At 41.4% G+C, this 18,390-nt stretch overlaps 1 protein-coding gene across 1 annotated transcript in view; it reads left to right on the top strand.

Moving 5' to 3' along the window:
- N4BP1 (NEDD4 binding protein 1) overlaps positions 1–13,281 on the top strand; it is a 33,005-nt gene extending 19,724 nt beyond the window's left edge. The window contains exons 3-7 of the mRNA XM_034788370.1: positions 4,633–4,763; positions 5,887–5,983; positions 8,195–8,302; positions 10,035–10,142; positions 12,617–13,281. Of these exons, the coding sequence (XP_034644261.1) occupies positions 4,633–4,763; positions 5,887–5,983; positions 8,195–8,302; positions 10,035–10,142; positions 12,617–12,962 (790 nt within the window). The 3' untranslated portion in view covers positions 12,963–13,281. The remainder of the gene's footprint in view (positions 1–4,632; positions 4,764–5,886; positions 5,984–8,194; positions 8,303–10,034; positions 10,143–12,616) is intronic.
- Positions 13,282–18,390: the final 5,109 nt, after the last annotated feature.

The raw sequence follows: 18,390 nt of genomic DNA, 5'->3' as shown, positions 1-18,390 counted from the left end.
CAACCAAGACTATTCAGGTGCTGAATTATCAAGCATAGGTATTTGTTTCTTAAAAAAAAAAAAAAAAAGGTTGCAGGGTAGAGTGTAGAAGGTAAGGGTTTTCTGTGAGCGCTAACTCTTTGACAACTGCATTACTTTATTTAAATGTTGATGTTTGTTGTGTGAAGCACACACAGTACTATTTCTATCAGGAAAAAGTGTTGTACAATCATGTGTTACATAAATGGGGACATTTCAGTTCAAATATAATTAGTGGTCTGTCTATCCTTCCCCTTCCCCTCTAGCCCCACTCAGAGAATCTGATCTCAGATTGAAGTAGGTGGCAACAAAAATATAAAGCAAGGAAGAAATTTAGAAAAAGAGGATTTAAAAAAAGGGATTACTGGGGATTAAAGTGTGGTACAGACATTTAAATTAGGACGTCTGCTAGCAGATCGTATTTTAGAAGTTGGTTATTTAGTTGATCTAAAGTCTCTAAACTAGCTGTTCAAGGAATAAGTGTAGACTTCAGAACATTTAGGGTATGTCCATGCTGCAGCCCGGAGGTGTGATTACAGTACACACAGGCATACCCAAGGTAGCTTTGATCTAGCTAGCTTGCTAAAAATAGCAATGAAGCCATGGAGGTGCGCAATGTTGCCATCTCCACATAGCAGGAAGTCCCTAGACAAACCCTGAAAAGTCACTAGATATAGTTGTTTAAGCTCAAAAGGAGTCAAAAATAAATAAACACACACACACACACACACACACACACGCGAGTATAGTCACAAAATAATTCACAAGCAGCTCAATAGTGTTGTTAAAATCCATTCCATGCTGTTCTTACTACATTCTGTTGCACACCAGAAGCAACTACAACAGTACACTATCATCAGGAGGGCGCCCTCTGCTCATTGAGAAGTGCGTTCTGTACACTGCAGTCCAGGTTAGCTGCAGTTGGTTAAATTCAGCTGAGCCTCACTTTCTTGCCAGCTTGGATTTGAGTCTACAGGTTAATGAAAGGGAGATCCCAGAACCAGGGGAAGAGGGCATTCCTCTGACCTGAGCTCAGCACTGCAGGGAGCCAAGAAAGTAGACTTAAAAACAAAAATCCGCTAGCCGGAGCCCTTCTCTCCCTTCTTCCTCCCCCCCCCCCCCCCCCCCCCCCCCCCCCGCCCCCCCCCCTGAAAACAGTTAGGCATCTAACCCCAGGCCAGGCCAAGGAAAGGAGTAAAGGGAAACCTAAATCAAGCTAGCTGCACCTTTGATCCTGTAGTAAGGGTTTCATCCCTGGAGGCCCAGTGCCCCTCTTCCCCGTGCCCCAATGGGGCACATGGCCCTGTCTCATCCCACCCCATCTTCCATCCTTGCAGCTCTCCTCACTGGCTAACCTGTCTCCTCCACCCAGTATGCTGATTCATTAGCCGTATTTTCCTGCATCACAGGGTGTGCTACCTATTACGGAGCAGTGAGAAAGAACACATTTGGGTAAAAATAAGCCCTGGCAAATGTGCTGCTTTCTCCAAAGTGTGCCTGGCTTTAGCAACCTTTTTAATTAGCCTCCACAAACTTCTTTTCCTCACCTGCAGATTATAGTGATCTCAGCCCACAAAGCCCTGGAATGTGATTCTTTCCAAGGACATGCTGAATTGAGACATAATGTCATTGACTTGGTGTGCAACAGAATGTAGTAAGGACAGCATGGAATGGATTTTATTAACGCTATTGAGCTGCTTGTGAATGATTTTGTGACTATACATATTGGTGACATTCTTTCTCTGAATGTCACTGTAATTGGCAGTGAAACTTGCTAGATTTGTCACTGGTCACTTTGACACGTATTTTCTCGCTAGATCTAGTGACATAGTAGCTAAGTTGGCACTAGCCACTTGAGTGAAGTTCCTCTGGGACTTTCAGTATATATTCAGGCAGCTAGTCCATTTCGTTGCCCATGCTTCACTGGTATTTTTAGTGAGATAACTAGATCAAAGCTAGCTCAGGTGTGCCTACGTGTGCTGCATCACACCTCCCAATTGCAGTGTAGACATATCCTAAAGTACTGAATAATGCAGGCCTACTGCCTTATTTCTGAGCTCCCTGATCTGAAATGCATATGCTCCACAATGTGTTTAGTTCTTGCACTGTGCAGATAACTTTACATTCTCTTGGTATCTACCTGATTAGAAAACATGAAATGTGTGCTGAAACCTGCTACCCTCCTTTCTATTCACAGCAATGTTTCAGTAAGTTGCTTTCCTGTTGATTTAAATTCTGTTGAACCTGTTATAATCTAACCTGCTGTCTCCACTCTGTGTGTGACTCTCCTCCTATAAGTCTGGCTTCTGATCTGTACAAGGATATGAAACATAGTGATTTTTAAAATTTAAACTGGTGTTAGTCTTGTTTAATCTGTTTCATAAACTTTCAGTGAGGTTTTGTTTTGTTATATAAGGAGATCTCGCTCTACCTGCTGCTATTTAAGTCTTCCCTTTGCCCAATTCTCTTTTTAGTTCAGTTCTTGAAATTGGGTGGACTGCTAATTGGCCTATGCAGCTTTTTCATTTGGGAAGTTGGATCCTGGAAATCATGGTTTCTGGAATAAAAACTTAAATTCTATTCAATATTTGCCAATTTTACTTGTACTGAATACCGTTCCATTCATTTTTGCTGAACTGCATTGGTTTCTTTTGCATATAAAAGCATGATCATTCCTATCTATTTACATCCCGTTCCTAGTTGGAATTTTTTGAACAGCTGAGTCTAATAATTTTCAAAAGTAACTTTAGTAGGAGATAAAAATTGAAGTATTGGACTAGTACGCTCAGGGCTCAATATTTATTTTAATTGTAGCCACTTTTATAATCCACAATGTAATTGCTGTGTATTATCACTAACCCTTGTTAAAGTCTGTAATAAGTAATATTCCTCAGGACTATAATCAACAAGGACATGTGCAGAGCCCTGCACTTAGGACGGAAGAATCCCATCCACTGTTACAGACTAGGGACCGAATGGCTAGGAAGCAGTTCAGCAGAAAAGGACCTAGGGGTTACAGTGGACGAGAAGCTGGATATGAGTCAACAGTGTGCCCTTGTTGCCAAGAAGGCTATCGGCATTTTGGGCTGTATAAGTAGGGGCATTGCCAGCAGATCGAGGGACGTGATCATTCCCCTCTATTCAACATTGGTGAGGCCACATCTGGAGTACTGTGTCCAGTTTTGGGCCCCACACTACAAGAAGGATGTAGACAAATTGGAAAGAGTCCAGGGGAAGGCAACAAAAATTATTAGGGGCTGGAGCACATGACTTATGAGGAGAGGCTGAGGGAACTGGGATTGTTTAGTCTGCAGAAGAGTAGAATGAGGGGGGATTTGATAGCTGCTTTCAACTACCTGAAAGGGGGTTCCAAAGAGGATGGATCTAGATTGTTCTCCGTGATACCTGATGATGGAACAAGGAGTAATGATCTCAGGTTGCAGTGGGGGAGGTTTAGGTTGGATATTAGGAAAAACTTTTTCACTAGGAGGGTGGTGAAGTACTGGAATGGGTTACCTAGGGAGGTGGTGGAATCTCCTTCCTTAGAGGTTTTTAAGGTCAGGCTTGACAAAGCCCAGGCTGGAATGATTTAGTTGGAGATTGGTCCTGCTTTGAGCAGGGCTAGATGACCTCCTGAGGTCCCTTCCAACCCTGATATTCTATGATTCATACAGTTATTAAATACTTTAAACGTTTGTAGTTGAAGGATTTACCCACTGATTTGGGAATCAAATTCTTACCTGTCTATTTTCATTTCTTAACTTCCATCAAATCTTGCTGTGTAACAAGACGTCTTAACTTCTGGTAAATTGACCTGTATCTTCCATGTTAGGCTAGTTCCATGCTTTCTTGATTTGCTTTCCTTTATTAGAGCCACTCGCTAGGTCACAAAAATAGGAAGGTGTTACCACTTTATTCCTGTTGTAGTTTATCTGAAGTGCAAAAAATTCAGGAAGCTTAGCCTCAGAGGTATTACATCACCCATTGATCTTAATAAAAATTTCTGGCCCAAAATAACGGATAGGAAAGCAGTGAAGGGCCTTCTGTTTCCCAAACTCAATATCTGCTATTCTAAGGAATCTAACAAGGCAGGTCCTAACATCTGGCCCTCCTGGTGAAATATGTTTCGGTGCGAACTGGAGAGAAGGTGGGTTTGGTGATTTGCAGCACAAAACTTATTTTCATTATAATTGGATATGGATCATTTTAATGTGTAATTGATAGCTAATCATAAAACTAGAATATGCTTCAACTTCGGAAGTTCTCAGCTGGTGGGCTCTTCACAAGGGCCTGGTCCCTGCCATGACTGATGGCTGTAGTTCTGTCTACAAAACCTGAAGCGAGCTAATCTGTGTATCTGCCTTGCTTTGAGAGGGAGGAGTCTGGTAATATGGCAGAAGAGACACTTCTCCCTTTTTTTGTGCTAAACTCTCTTCCTTGTATGGAGCACCTTGTATGTAACTAGAGCAATAAGCATTCCCCTACCTTTATTTTTTTTTTTTTTTATGGTATTGTATTTATAGTGTAAGATATAATGTCACCAAACACTTTGAATTTCTTCAGTGTTCATAGTTGCACAACTCAGCATGAACCAATCTCACTTGTTTTTTATAGTCATGGTCTACAGAAGTTCTTCTCCTGTCGAGGAATTGCAATAGCTGTTGATTACTTTTGGAAACGTGGCCACAGAAGTATTACTGTGTTTGTTCCACAGTGGAGAACAAAACGTCATCCTAACATCAAAGGTGAGGCAAATAATGTCCTGCTTTATTTTCTTTTGCATTCAATCTAATTAACTCTTTCCAAGTTCAGCTCTTGATATTTGGGACCTTTCACAAAAATGTAATTGATAAATAACCTAATTTTGAATTGCTAAGTAATTGACATTTCTATTAAGTTTTTTTACATTTCTCTGAATTTTATTGAATCAATTGACAATATCCAGTTAGGTGTTTGTTATATACTTTACTTTAACATTTGGGTATTTAGAGAAACCTTTCCAGGTTTGCTCAACAGTGTTGAAGACCATTCTTTGAAGAGCTGATATTTATTTAACTATCATGAAGACACTGAGGGTGCATCTTTATCATAAAAAATGTATTCTTACCTCGAGTTAGCTAACATAGGGTAAAACCCTAGGCAGTTTGTAGGTTCATATGAGTTAGCAGGTTGAGTTAAACCTTAGGTGCTCCCATAGTCTTTAACTTGACCTAACTTGTGTGAAAACTACAAACTGCCTTGTCTTCACTAGGTTTTTAACTCGTGGTAGCTAATGTAAGTTAACACATCTTCTTCCTAGTGAAGGTAAGGCCTTAATGCTTACAAGTCCTTAAACTCACAGCTTTACCTTTCCTCTGCTATTTTTAATTTCTTTTAAAATCATTCTCACCTCTTGGATAACTTTAAGTTTTTAAAGTTATTTATAAGACTGAGTTAGTTCATCCTTGTGACAGTTCTGTGAAGTAAAGATGCAATAGCTTCACTTTAATTAGAAAAATAAAACACTCAGTTAATGGGACTTTTGGGTGCTCACCATCACTGAAAATCAAGCTACCTGTTTAGGTGCTTAACTTTAAGCATTCTAGTTTGAAATATTTTTAGTCTAACTGACCTACCACAGGTGGAGATGGGTTTTAGAGGCAGGTTAGAATTTAGGAACTTGCGGGCCATTGGCTCCATCCACGTCTTACCCGCGGTAGTCCATTTCTAAGATGCAGTGTGCCACCTGTGCAGATCAGTATGTACTGTTCTCAGAGAAGATAAGCTGTTTTGTATGTTATGTGGACTAGATGTAAATTCTGTAAGTAAACACTTTAAAGAAGAAAGCCTTGCCTTTAAAACTGAATGTTTGTTTTACCCTTTTAACAGAGCAGCATTTTTTAACACAGCTCCAGGATGTTGGAATATTGTCTCTAACTCCTGCAAGGATGGTATTGGGAGCAACAATTGCTGCTCATGATGACAGGTATGAAAGATGGGAGTTAAACCTTTTAAAAGATACACAATGACTGTGTCACACCTCATGACTGATATTGTGAGATAGCCATTAACCTGGAGAGCCAAGCACCAATGTCATGTCTAAGAGGTGTTCCATATCTTTGTGTGCAACTGCAGTGTATCTGTCCTATCAGGGATCATTATTTAAATGACCTTCACTCCCTTGTACACATTCTGCTTTCAGAATGTCAGTAAGGCCAGCATTTTTAATGGCATTATATGTAGCCAAAATCTTAGTAACTTTAAACTATCATCATTCATCCTTGCATGACATGGGTAGTCTGTATAATTTGGTAGCTTCTCTCATTAAAACTTATCATGGATTTTAGTCCTCACTGAGGACAAGTGTCTTTGACAAGTTTTGTATAAATCACTTGCTGAGGTTTACTAACTTATAACCCACTGAGTTGTGGAGATTGAATACACCCATGTATCTGGATCTGTGCTCATTGAAATAACATGTAAACTACTTAAGAGGAACTAAAGAGGGAGTTTTTGCCTGACCCTTTTTCTACCTTCCAGCCTCTAAGACAGTGTGGAAGAGACAAGAGATTGTTACCTTGTGCTTGAGTTCCATAGGTTGCATATGTTCAAATATTGACTCTCTAAGACTTGCTGCACTCAAGGTGATCGTAGCCCTAGTGTGCCATATGGTGGTAAACTATACAGAAAGGCAGTTAATGTCAGACTTGCATCCCAGTTTTATTTAGAAACACGTCAACAAAATACCGTAGTTATTTTAAATCCCACCCCCAACCTTGAAGTTCTGGGGAAGTCTTTCAACAGATCTGTCTCACTCATCGCAAGTGGGGAGTTTCTTTCCACAGTCAGCTTTCTTAATCATTGAATGATTACTACTAAAGTCTCCCAATGCAAGGCCACTAGTTAGAAGAGCATGCTAGAAAAGTTTCTTTTATCAGCTAACCCTTTAAAAGTTGGCAAAGACAAGCAGCTGAAGCTCTGAACTAGCCATCCGGAAGCTAGCTTTTTTTGCTGCATCTCCCTCCCTCCCTCCCAGCTGGTAAGCAATCCACCTTCTTGTTTTCCTACTGACTAAGGAGATGGCATGTTCTTGCACATAGTGCATGCCTGATGTTGAATATGCAGTCTAACCATCATGTACTCATTTAACATGAAAATAGAAGTAAATGCACTAGCACATTTTAGTAGTTCTTAAAAATAAATACCCCCAAACCCCTTCATTAATGCAATGTTGTGTCAGAAAATTAAAAGATACAAAATGTAGGCAATCCATAGTTGTTCCCACTGTAGTTTTTATGTTCTACCATCTCACATACTTCTAAACTTATGCCTTAAAATAGAACAGCATTTATTATAATACAAAATGCTGTATACTTTCAGTGGAAAGACTTCTGATTGCTGTGGAAATCAGAGTATCACATTGTGTTTACATTGAATCTGTGTTCACGGTTCATGTAAGCAAAACTCTTTGAGAATAATTTATTCTTTTTAAACTGTGTACATCCAAAATAGTTCACAATTGGTATTTTTAAATAGCAAAAAGTGGGATTGTTTATTTCCAGAGGAATAAACAACTTTGTACTTTCAAGGTGGTCCCTGTATTTCTTGTATTACTAGATCAATAATAAAAACTTGCATTAATTTTAATCATATGATTATGAAAAGGATATATTACTCATTGATAAAACAGCTGATGAAACAGGCAAACATAGTGGTAGTAATGCAATGGGGCTGAAGAATTATCCTGCTGCACAAGGGGACACAGCAGATTAACCAGAAGAGAATGTCTGGCAATGGACTTAGGTTGAATTGTGTAATGTACTTTCAACTTTACTGGTTTATTTTGGACACGCAGCTTTATTTACTTCTACATACGCTTTTTGTAAACCTGCAATTCAGTGTTCTTAGTTAGCATTTCTATGATCAGCACCAAAGACTTAACTTAAAAACGTGCCTGAGTAAGCAGTACAGCTTGCAGTCAGCTGAGGCTTGGATTCATTTTTTGGTTGGTTGAGGTCAACCAGTCCCTCGTTATAAAAACTTTTAAAATAGGTGTTTTCATTAGCAGAACTATGCTGTCTAATTAGGGAAGGCTCCTCTTATATGACTATGATGCTTGTTTTCTGATGTGAATGGCTTTGGCCAGAACTAAACTGAAAAAATATTTTAACTGTCTTTGAAATAAATGTTGTTGTAGATTTTTGCTGCATCTTGCTGATAAAACTGGAGGCATTATTGTTACCAATGATAATTTCAGAGAATTTGTGACGGAATCACTTTCTTGGAGAGAGATTATTGAAAAAAGGTAATTATGTGGATTTATACACGCCCTAAAAGAGAGTCCTTTCCTTATGCTCTAGATGCCCTTAATATAAATTTTAAAATACTGCTGTGACATAAACTTTAGCAATACCATACAACAAAACTCCTCACCTGACATCCTGCTCCAACAATGTATCCCCATTTTCAAATGTCTGAGGAGCAAAAAGGCACATCTGAAAGTAATCCTTATTTGGGCTGTTTTAGACTGAGGTGGGAACAAAATTTAAAGCTGTGCCTCCCCTCCTCTCTCCTTCTCCCCCACCCCCCCACAGCCTGCCAGTAGCCCCTCCCATTGAAGATGCATAATTACATAAGCTTGAGAACCTTTGCTAACCTCAGCTATGGCATAGAGAGCAAGGCAGTTTGTCAGATAAGTAAGTAGGTCCTAAGAATTTAAGGCTTTGCTGGTCAAAACCAGTAGCTTGGTTTCTGGATGGAATTTCACAGAGCACTGACCTCAGATTCTTACACTGAGATACTCCATTTATCTGCTGGGTCATTGCATGCTGCAGAATCTTTAGTTTATGGGTGGTTTTAAGGAGTAGCCTTTTGTAGGGTCCACTGCAGTAGTTTAATCATGAAGTGACAAAGGCATATTGTAAATACCCATTTTGGTGCTTCTATATTGTACCTTTCTCATTTTAATGAAAAAAATATAATGGCCAATGCCATATGGGTATTTATTAATTCCAACACTTCATTGATAATTTTTCCCATAGACTTTTTTTCAGTGGCTTTCTATTCTGAACATGATGTTGTTTTTTGTCAAACTGTCCCAACCAATGACATGGAAAAAAGCCATATTGCAGGTACAGTACACCTGCATGTTTACCTGTAAACAACCTCCTTCAACAATTAACTTTTAGATTTTTAAAGTTATGTAAACAAAGTCTTAAAATCTAAATGTAAAATCTTAAAAATTGGGTGTGTCATATTAAATTTAAATGACACACCAGTTATTCTATATTATTTAGGGTCTAATCCCAAGTCAATGGAAAGAATCCAGCTGGCTTCAGCAGACTTTGAAACAGGCCCTATAGTCTATTCAGAAGACAAAATACTAATAAGTAGTTTTTATTAAAGGATTTAAATAGGAAGAAGGTGCTTAAATGGTACAGAAATAATCTCTTCCACTATTGTATTTCAAGTTTGTATTTAGTATATATAAACATGGGAACTTCTGATTACTTTAATGCTAAGGATTTGCAGCCAGCTAACGTTAAATAAAAATATCTTCACACAAGACTAGTCAGCATCTAGTGCCTGTCCCCTGGAGAGACACTATTGTGTTTTAGTCACAGATCCCAATCAGTTGTGCAGCTTGCGATGATGTAGGAGTCTTGAGGTAATCATTTGAATATACGGACAAGGAAGGAGAGTTTAAACAAGTATAATATAATAAAATCTTCTGTAGTCCTTTCTCTCTCTCTCTCACTTGTTTTGCAGTGGCCCAGACCTTCCAGTTTAAGAGCCCACTGTAGTCAGGAATAGTGGCGGGATTTTCATTTCCATATAATCATCCATTAATTCATGATTTTGAAAGGGAATGTCATTTTTAGCTATAGCAGAATAGAAGTCCATTGATCAGACTGCACTGATTCTGGCTATGAAATTAGATGGCTATCCTGAGGTAGTTAATTCTACATATTGGGAGTGGGAGGTTGAAAAAACTAATTGTATTGGTAGAGCTATTTCATTATTATTTACTGTTGCAGGTTGCTCCAATATACATTTGTTGGGGACATATTCATGATTCCTGATGATCCTTTGGGAAGAAATGGACCTAGATTAGAGGACTTCCTTCGGAGTGAATGCTGTTCTAGGTATAGCAGTCTCTTCATTCTGCTTTGAGAGCCAAGGCTTAAAAGGGGCAATAAATGCTTTAACTGAAACCTGAAGCAATTTACTTAAACAAAGTCACAGTGTACAGTATGAAAAATATATTAAGAGCACGAACTCTAAAGATGTAATAGCTTTACAGGAAAAAATGTTCTTTTTTTGTTACCTTAGTCTGTTCAAAAAGTGATGGTGACGTTACATGGATCTAACCAGGGTCTCACAATAAGTAAGGCAAGTGCCTCAGTAACTTCCTCTGAGGTTTGATTGTGGTGGCGTTGACATAAATGTGGTGGTCCACATAGCATGTTGGTATTACACAAACCTATGATGCGTAACTAGAGACTCTGTTTCAAAAGAAATAGAATCAGTTCATTTAAATATATCCTTGATTACCCCTTACTGATGATCAGCATTTGGATGATAGGAGCACTGTAGAAAAACCTAAGATAAATAGACAAATTAACGGTATCTTCTGCACATGGGAGACGCACAACTTTTTTCCTATTTCTATTTTCATTTTCCAAGCTGCCCTCAGGTTACTACATCATACTATTAACAGTGCCTGCCAAGACTTCTGGAACTAAATGACTTTTTAATCTATTTCATTTTTAATCTTAATTTGTTTTAAAATGTGTAGATTTAAATTTACTACCATAATTTAGAAATATATTTAAAAATCAGATCTTCCTTTATATTCCTACAAAGACATGAGTTCAAACATTTGTTTTTTTCCATTGCACCACATAATGACTTTCCTAGTCTCTAAATCAATGAAATGAATGCAGCAGGGCCGGATTAATCTTTTGTGGGCCCGGCGCCAAACTTATTTGTGGGCCCCATGGAGGCAATGGAGCATGGCGCGTGGAGGTCAGTCCCCAGAGCGAGGGGCCAGCCAGGGGCAAATGGGCATGGCATGGCAGGGGCAATCCTGCTCCGCCCAGCCCAGTGCGAGGGCACTATTTACAAACCAGCAGTTGCCAGACACACAGTGGTCCGCCCAGCCCTGTGCTGCCAGCATGCCCCTTCCCCTCGGGGGGTGGGCCCATACCGCGCCACACAGCCCCCCCACCCAACATCCTCCTGACTCCCTATGCCCAGCACCACCCAACCCCCTCCACTCAAATCCATAGCACCCTGCACAACACCACGCCTGCCCAGCACCCCACAGTCCCATCACAACTGCCTAGCACCCCCCCCACACACAGAACCCCCATTCCCTAGTGCCCCAACATACACATTTTCCCTATCCCATCACAAGAACCCAGCACCCCACAAGAAACCCACTCCCCCATGCCCTGCCTCCCGGCTGCAGTCACTGGCCCTGCTGGGAGGCAACTGTGTCTGCCAGGCTGAGCTGGCAGTGCAGCCAGAGCTGGTCCCAGAGCAGGGAATTGCTCTGGTCCTTTGGAAGTGGTGTGATCAGACACACTTCCTCTGGAGGGGCCCACCCAATCTCCCCGCACTGTCCCCTTCCCCCACCCCACCCCTGACCCCGGCTGAGACTGTCCAGGCTTCTGCACCAGTCCTAGGCGGCTCAGCTCCGGGAAGACAGGTGGAGTCCCACAGGTGGTGGGAAGCAGAGACCGCCCAGAGCTGGAGGTGCACTGGGGTCCGGCCAGGGGGAAGAGAGGAGCAGGAGGGTGGGGATAAGGAGGCAACAGGCAGGTAGGCCAAGAGGAGCGGGTGGTGGGAGCCAGCGGGGTCTCGGGGTGCAGTGTAAGCGGAGCAGCTGGAGTCCCTTCTGAGCATAGGTCTGGCTCCATAGAGCCACTGGAGCCATTGTAAACCTGGGACTGAGCTTCTTGAACAGATAAGTAGTGGCAATATTTTCAGCATTTGGAATAGAAAGAGCCTTGATCTGGGGGTTCTTGACACTTAACCTTAAAGCTTGAAATGAAAATACTACAGTGTTTATATTAATGATGACGATCATAATAAACACGTAACTCTTTAAAAACATGACTATTTCATTAGAGATATCAAGATAAAAATAGTTGTTGGCTGATTTTCAGCCATCATGTACGATAGTTTATGTAATGAACTGGTTGATTTAATAGTGGTTTTTTTGTTTGTTTTTTTAATCCATCTCTACTATAACTAAGTAATACTAAAATTAGTACATGGCATTTTGCAAAAATATTAAACTGATTACTTGAATGTTTTACTGTATGTTGAGCACTCTTTACCTGTCTAAAACGTGCATCATAGTCAGTCATATCTAATGCTAATCCATGTTACCATCTCTTAGGTTTCAGATTTGAAGTCCCTTAGCTAGATTGTTGTACTTCCTGTTTTGTATTACTTTGATGGAATCAAGTGAATTGCATCTTTAATCCAAAACAATCTGAAGAATACTAGAATGTAGGGGTTCAGAGGCTTTATTTTGCCTACACTTTTTATACTCGGAACAATATCACCTCTTCCTTAATTTACCAGAGATTTCACTTTTGTTCTATAGAGATTTTCCACCAGCACAAATAACTCTACCGACTGGGGGACTGCATTCTTCTGGGACCTCACACTTCATGCCAATACCCAAGTCATGCAGTAATAATAGACAACCTATGAACCAAGTACATGGTGGTCCTCCATCTGCCAGGCTTCCATTTGAACCAAACTTGCCAAACATACAGACTGGTCTAACAATTCCACCACAAAGATCTACTACAGAAACAATACAACTAAGGGAAGCACTGATAAAAATATTTCCTGATTCCGAGCAAAGACAGAAGATTGATCGAATACTATCTGAACATCCATTCATGAGAGACCTTAATGCACTATCTGCCATGGTGCTTGACTGAATATGATATGGGGGTCTTGCATTGCAACTGATCCATCTAAACTTTTTGAATATCAATGTGAAGAAACATGTTGCTCTGTGTCATGTCACTTTATGCATATTCAGAAAATACCTTTATTTGTATAAAAAGATATGAACTATTTTTTTGTGTGCATATTCCTAGGGCTTTCAAACATCAACCTTTTTTGGTAAATTAAGTTATGCTGCTATTACAGATTTGTATTAATATTTTCTGTGAAAGAAAACAAAACTTTGCTTCTGCCTCCTTGGAATTGTTTATTAAAGAAATAGCAGTTCACTTTAGAATAGTGTATTTGTACTCGTTTCTTAATTATACTTAAGGGGGAAAAGGTCATGTTTGACACATACTCAGATTAGAATTATTTTTTTTAAATATAAACTGAAAATGGCACCTTTAAAACAGTTTACCATTGGGGGATGTATTTGCCAGATGTGTGCACATACTCTCATTAGCTTTAAGTACACACCTTCAGGTAATTGTTGGTTTTTTTGCCATGGGGTTGGAATTGCTTGTACTATTATAGAATATTACATTTTCTCTGTATTGTAGAAGTAATGCCACTGGGTGGCATCTTGTATCCATTAGTTTGTAATGACCAAGAAAAAGGTTTCTAACTGAAATTCCAAAATGCCAATTCATATAATCAAAAGAACATACAAGCAAAGAGAACTAAATTGATGACTGAGACAGTGCTACTGTGGCACCATTTAGGGAATAAATAGTGAGAGGGCTGTTGAACATAATTTAAACAATATAATTGTGTTACATAATTCACTTACAAACCTTACAGGAAAGAATTCTATTCTATTATTCCTGCTATTGCAGGAGCCCAGGAAATAAACATTAGTCTGTACACATGGGTGGGATTTTGGTTCTCAGGTAATTCTAAAATAACTTCATTCTTAATCTAAAATCACTCACCCTACTAATCCAGATTGGGGGTTAATACCTTAGGGTATTTCCACAAAGGACTGTTAAAACAGAAATGTACATCCATAAGCCAGTATAACAGAAAAATTCCTAATGCTTTTAAAACACCACCACAGTTTGAAGATGCCAGGTAACTGATTATATATATATAAATTTTTTTTTTAATGGTCAGAAAGGGTCTCTTGACCCCCCCCCAAAAATAAAAAATCTTGACACTATTTTGTCCAATGCTTTTCATATAAAACTTGCTGTTTATAAGTTACCTGTTCAGTTTTAGTTGCTAGTCCTGTGATCTCAACGTCATTACTGAAAATGAAGCTGTATTCGTCTATCCTATACATAATTACCCATAGCTAAGAGAGTGTTCATAAAATCTTGGCCCTCAAGTACCTGAGGGCTGATTTGGATTGGTGTGCTGGTCCTAGAGGAGCTGCACAAGATGCATTAAACTGGAGGCCCACCAGGTGCTGTCAGAGGGGACACTGAGCCTCAAAGCATTGTTGGAACCAGTAGCTCTACTTACTCATCACAGCAGCAGTTTGGTTAAAGCTGAAGAAAAGGAGTTTGCTTACATAACTTTTTTCTAGGCTTTTTAAAATTTACATGAATCAACTGAAGGAAAATTGTGCAATGATTTATTAAAAATTATACATTTGGCAGTCTAGAAGGGGGCAGTGTTGCCAAATCTTGAGATTTTTATTTATTTATGATGAGTGATGTGAGAAACTCCAGCCCTCTGACTGGTTGCCTGCCCCACTTGCCCATCTCCTGGGCCAGAATAACCAATCAGAGCTTCTGCTGGCAGAGTGCTCTTCTCCCCATAGCAACCCAAAGCCATTCTTGAGAGAGGTGGGGCTGTAATGGAGAGTTAAAGAGCCCAGCAACTCAGGCTGAGTCTGCTCCATCCTGTGAGCAGCAAGGACAGGGTAACTCCTCCCCTCTCTACAGCTCTTGGCCTGCGAGGGGTGAAGAATTGTTGGAGCTGCACCCCCAGCCTGGAATGGGGAGAGGAGAATGAAGAATCCTAGGAGGAGCAGAACCGTTTCTAGTCTATTGATGGTATTTTTACTGAAATGGAAAGATTCAGAAAGCATCCCACCTGACCCTAACCAGGGTTTTCTTGTTGACCTTGATAAATCCCAGGCATAAAATGCATATACCACCTGCTTACAGCTACAGGATTAGCTGAGGTGCTCACATGCTCCAAGAATACAGATCTAAGAATTATAAATATGTAGAGAAAGTCACAGTCCTTAGCAGCTCCAGGCAAAGTCTACTTAGCAAGTCAGGATAAAATATTCCTAAAACTGAGTAAATTCAAAAGCATAAGAAGAGAAACATTTTTAAATAACATTTTTATATATACATTCTCAAAAAATCTCACTATGGCTGCCATGTGAACTGTAACTCATTCTACTTGAACATATATAGTAGTCTTGGTCTGTGTGGTAACTAATGCTTAATGAGTGTGCAATTTGGCCATGTTATGGTTCCCATAGCAACCATAGTGAAATTCTTGCCTGTATTGCATGTAAAATCTCATCCCTAACAGGTCAGGGTAGACCACATTTCATTTCTTCATAATGAGGCCCACAGATCCTTGATAGTGGGGGCTCTCCTCTGCACAGCCTTGGAGGCAGACCACAGCTGTCAGTCAGAGGCAGAGGGGGTGTGACTTCACCTCAGAAACCTCCTGCTTGTGTCTGACTCTCCAGCTCAAATAGGGAGACCAGCTACTCTCTGCTGTAGAGCAAAATTTAAGAAGAAAAAGCTTAAAATTTCTAGGCAGTGAGGATCTGCTGTTTGTGTCAGGGAGGATTACCTAGTCACAGGGACTCTCTATGCTCCCCCACAAGGAGTGCAGAATGGCAGAGAAAGTGAAGAAGAGAGGGAAAGCCAGACACCATGGCTCCTACACTTCCCACTCTGCCTGAGGGCTGCATGGAGATCTGTCTATGCTGTTCTGTGGAGACTCAGGCCCCTCTCAAGTGCTCAGGCAGGGGCCGGCTTTCCTGTAGCCTCCCTCCCAGGACTTCCCTGGGAAGTGCTCTCAGGAAGCAGTGGCAGCTCCTCAGCAGCACAGTCCCCTCAGGCCTAGCAGAGGGAGACGCAGTGGCCCTGGGATTAGTACAAGTGGCAGTTCCCTCGTGGCGGGAGGGGGGAACATAGATTGAAACCCAAAATCAAAGGTTCAAGGACTCTTCCTGTTCCTAACCAGCCACTGGAGCCTGCACTCGCAGATTTGAGTGACCGTGAAGCAGTTGCCCAGCCCTTCTCCCTGCTGCAGGGGCCGGGAGCTACTGCCAGGGACCCAGAGACACCAACGAGAGCCTGGTAAGAGGCCCTCGGGTCCACCCCCTCCATCTGTTCTGCACCGAGTCCTAGTGCAGCACCTGAGCCAAGGACTCCCTTACAACCACCACAGTTGGCGTCTAAAGCTCCTGGGGGGGGGGGGGGGGGGGAGGTCAGCCTATGTCCAGGTCATGTCCAAGAATCTCCCTTGAACAAAACGTGGGATGCTGCATCCTTCCCACACGCGCACACACTTCTGGATCTACTCCAGCACAGTCTTCCCAACCCACTCCCCCTTAAGAAAACTACTCTAAAGAGTAACCACAAGGTCCACCCCTCCCTTCCCCCCAGACTGCAGTATTGCCAGCTCTTGCAAATTACTTGCAAGTCACAGGATTTTGGAGCCTGCAGGAGGAGCTCTTGTGAGGACATGCCTCCCACGGCCCCAAGAAGAGTGGCTGAATCGCTGGCCCAGCAGAAGGCGGGGGAAGAAGGGAGGGAGGGCAGAGTGGAAGGGGTCCAGAATGAGGGTGGTTGGCCAAGGAGGGGAATCGAAGAAGGAATTGCAGGGAGACTGGGGGAGATCAGGGACATGTTTCTTGCAAAAGGCTATAAACCAATCCCATCTTGTTTTTACTGTGACATTGCTTATATGAATCATTGATGTTTTTTTGCAAAGAAGCACTGTCATTATAAGGTGATTTTTGGAATATTACAAATACTTCCAACACATTTTTTTAGTGCCAGGAGATTATACAACACTGTGCTCCCTAAACATACTGGTTACTTGTTAGTTGCCCAATAGCGAACACTGATTAGTTATTTCATACTTATTTGCAAATGTCACCTGTTCTTTAATTGCAGTGCTACATAAACATATGAATTTTCTTGTATGTAATGACAGAGCTGACTTCTCTTCTGTTGCATACAATGCTCATTTTTGTCTAAGACCCCCATCCTGACATATGATGCTGCATGCTGTTCAGCTACATTCTGAAAGCAGGACTTAAAGTTCTCTAATATGTATATCGCTAATTTATCAACCCTAAAATGTAACAGATATTCTATTTGCAAGTGTGAATCATGATGCATTAATTAGGTAAGTGGTCTCAAACTACTTACCATTCAGACCTTCTTTTAGCAAAGGAAATAAACTAGAAGGGGAGAGAATCAAGACACTAATACGGGCCACCACTTGTAACACCAACCCACGCAGGGGCATTGGCAGTACTTATCAAATGTGGGATCTCCTCACTATATAGCCTTTGACATGTAGCCAATTCCAAGTAAGCATATCTCAGCCCGCTCCTTCACACATGAAAATAAATATGGGGGTCATCAGGCCAGGAAGAGCAAACAAAAAAGAACTGTTATCTGACACCCTATTGCCCCCACACGCCTTCACAAGCAATGCTAAAGGGGGGCCAAACTGCAGCTCGCGAGGGGCATGTGGCTCTTTTACAATTAAAGTGTAGCTTGCGGAGCCCCCCAAAAAAACCCACCATTCTCCACCTACCAGATGGGGGGAGCTCAGGGCTTCTGCCCTGTGGCAGGGGAATGGGGCTAGTGCTTTCTGCCCAGCGGAGAGGGGGATCTTGAGGCTTCAGCCCTACAGGGCGTCCCTGCCAGGGCTTCAGCCCCAAGAACCCCTCCCCAAAGGGCTGACGCCCTGAGCCTTGTCAGGTGCCTCCTGTGGGGCTGAAGCCCTGAGACCCTCCTCCCCTGAGGGCAGGCGCCCCTAGCCTCACCCCGCCACCCCAGGGCTGAAGCCCCAAGCTCTGGCTGGCGTGCTCCAGCTCTCAAACTTTTGAAGATTGTCGTATGCAGCTTGGAGGGTCTGTAAGTTTGGCCACCCCTGAATGCTAACATGGGTGGATGGCATTTCAAGGATGGTCCCTCTCAATTTATTATTTTTTTTAATGTTTTTTAATTGCATTGCCTAATGGCCTCTCCCTGATGAAGAAGAGGAGTCATGACAAGTGCTTTCTTTGTTCTTTATTCTCCAGCATCAAAGGAACTTCGAAACTTCCATTTCCAGGTGGCTGAGATATTGTATCTCAGAAGCATAAAGTCAAAAAACGTAACTCTGTCTTGCAATATTAGAGCTCACTCCCTCAGAGCTGTGGCAGCTCCATGGACAGAAATATCACATTCCTCATACAAGGACATTTGTAAAGTAACCAGC

The sequence above is a fragment of the Trachemys scripta genome, chromosome 13 (genome assembly GCF_013100865.1).
Source record: "Trachemys scripta elegans isolate TJP31775 chromosome 13, CAS_Tse_1.0, whole genome shotgun sequence".
In the NCBI taxonomy this organism is placed as follows: Eukaryota; Metazoa; Chordata; order Testudines; family Emydidae; genus Trachemys; species Trachemys scripta.
The sequence above is the reverse complement of the archived record's forward strand: the minus strand, read 5'-3'. Positions and strand labels throughout refer to the sequence as shown.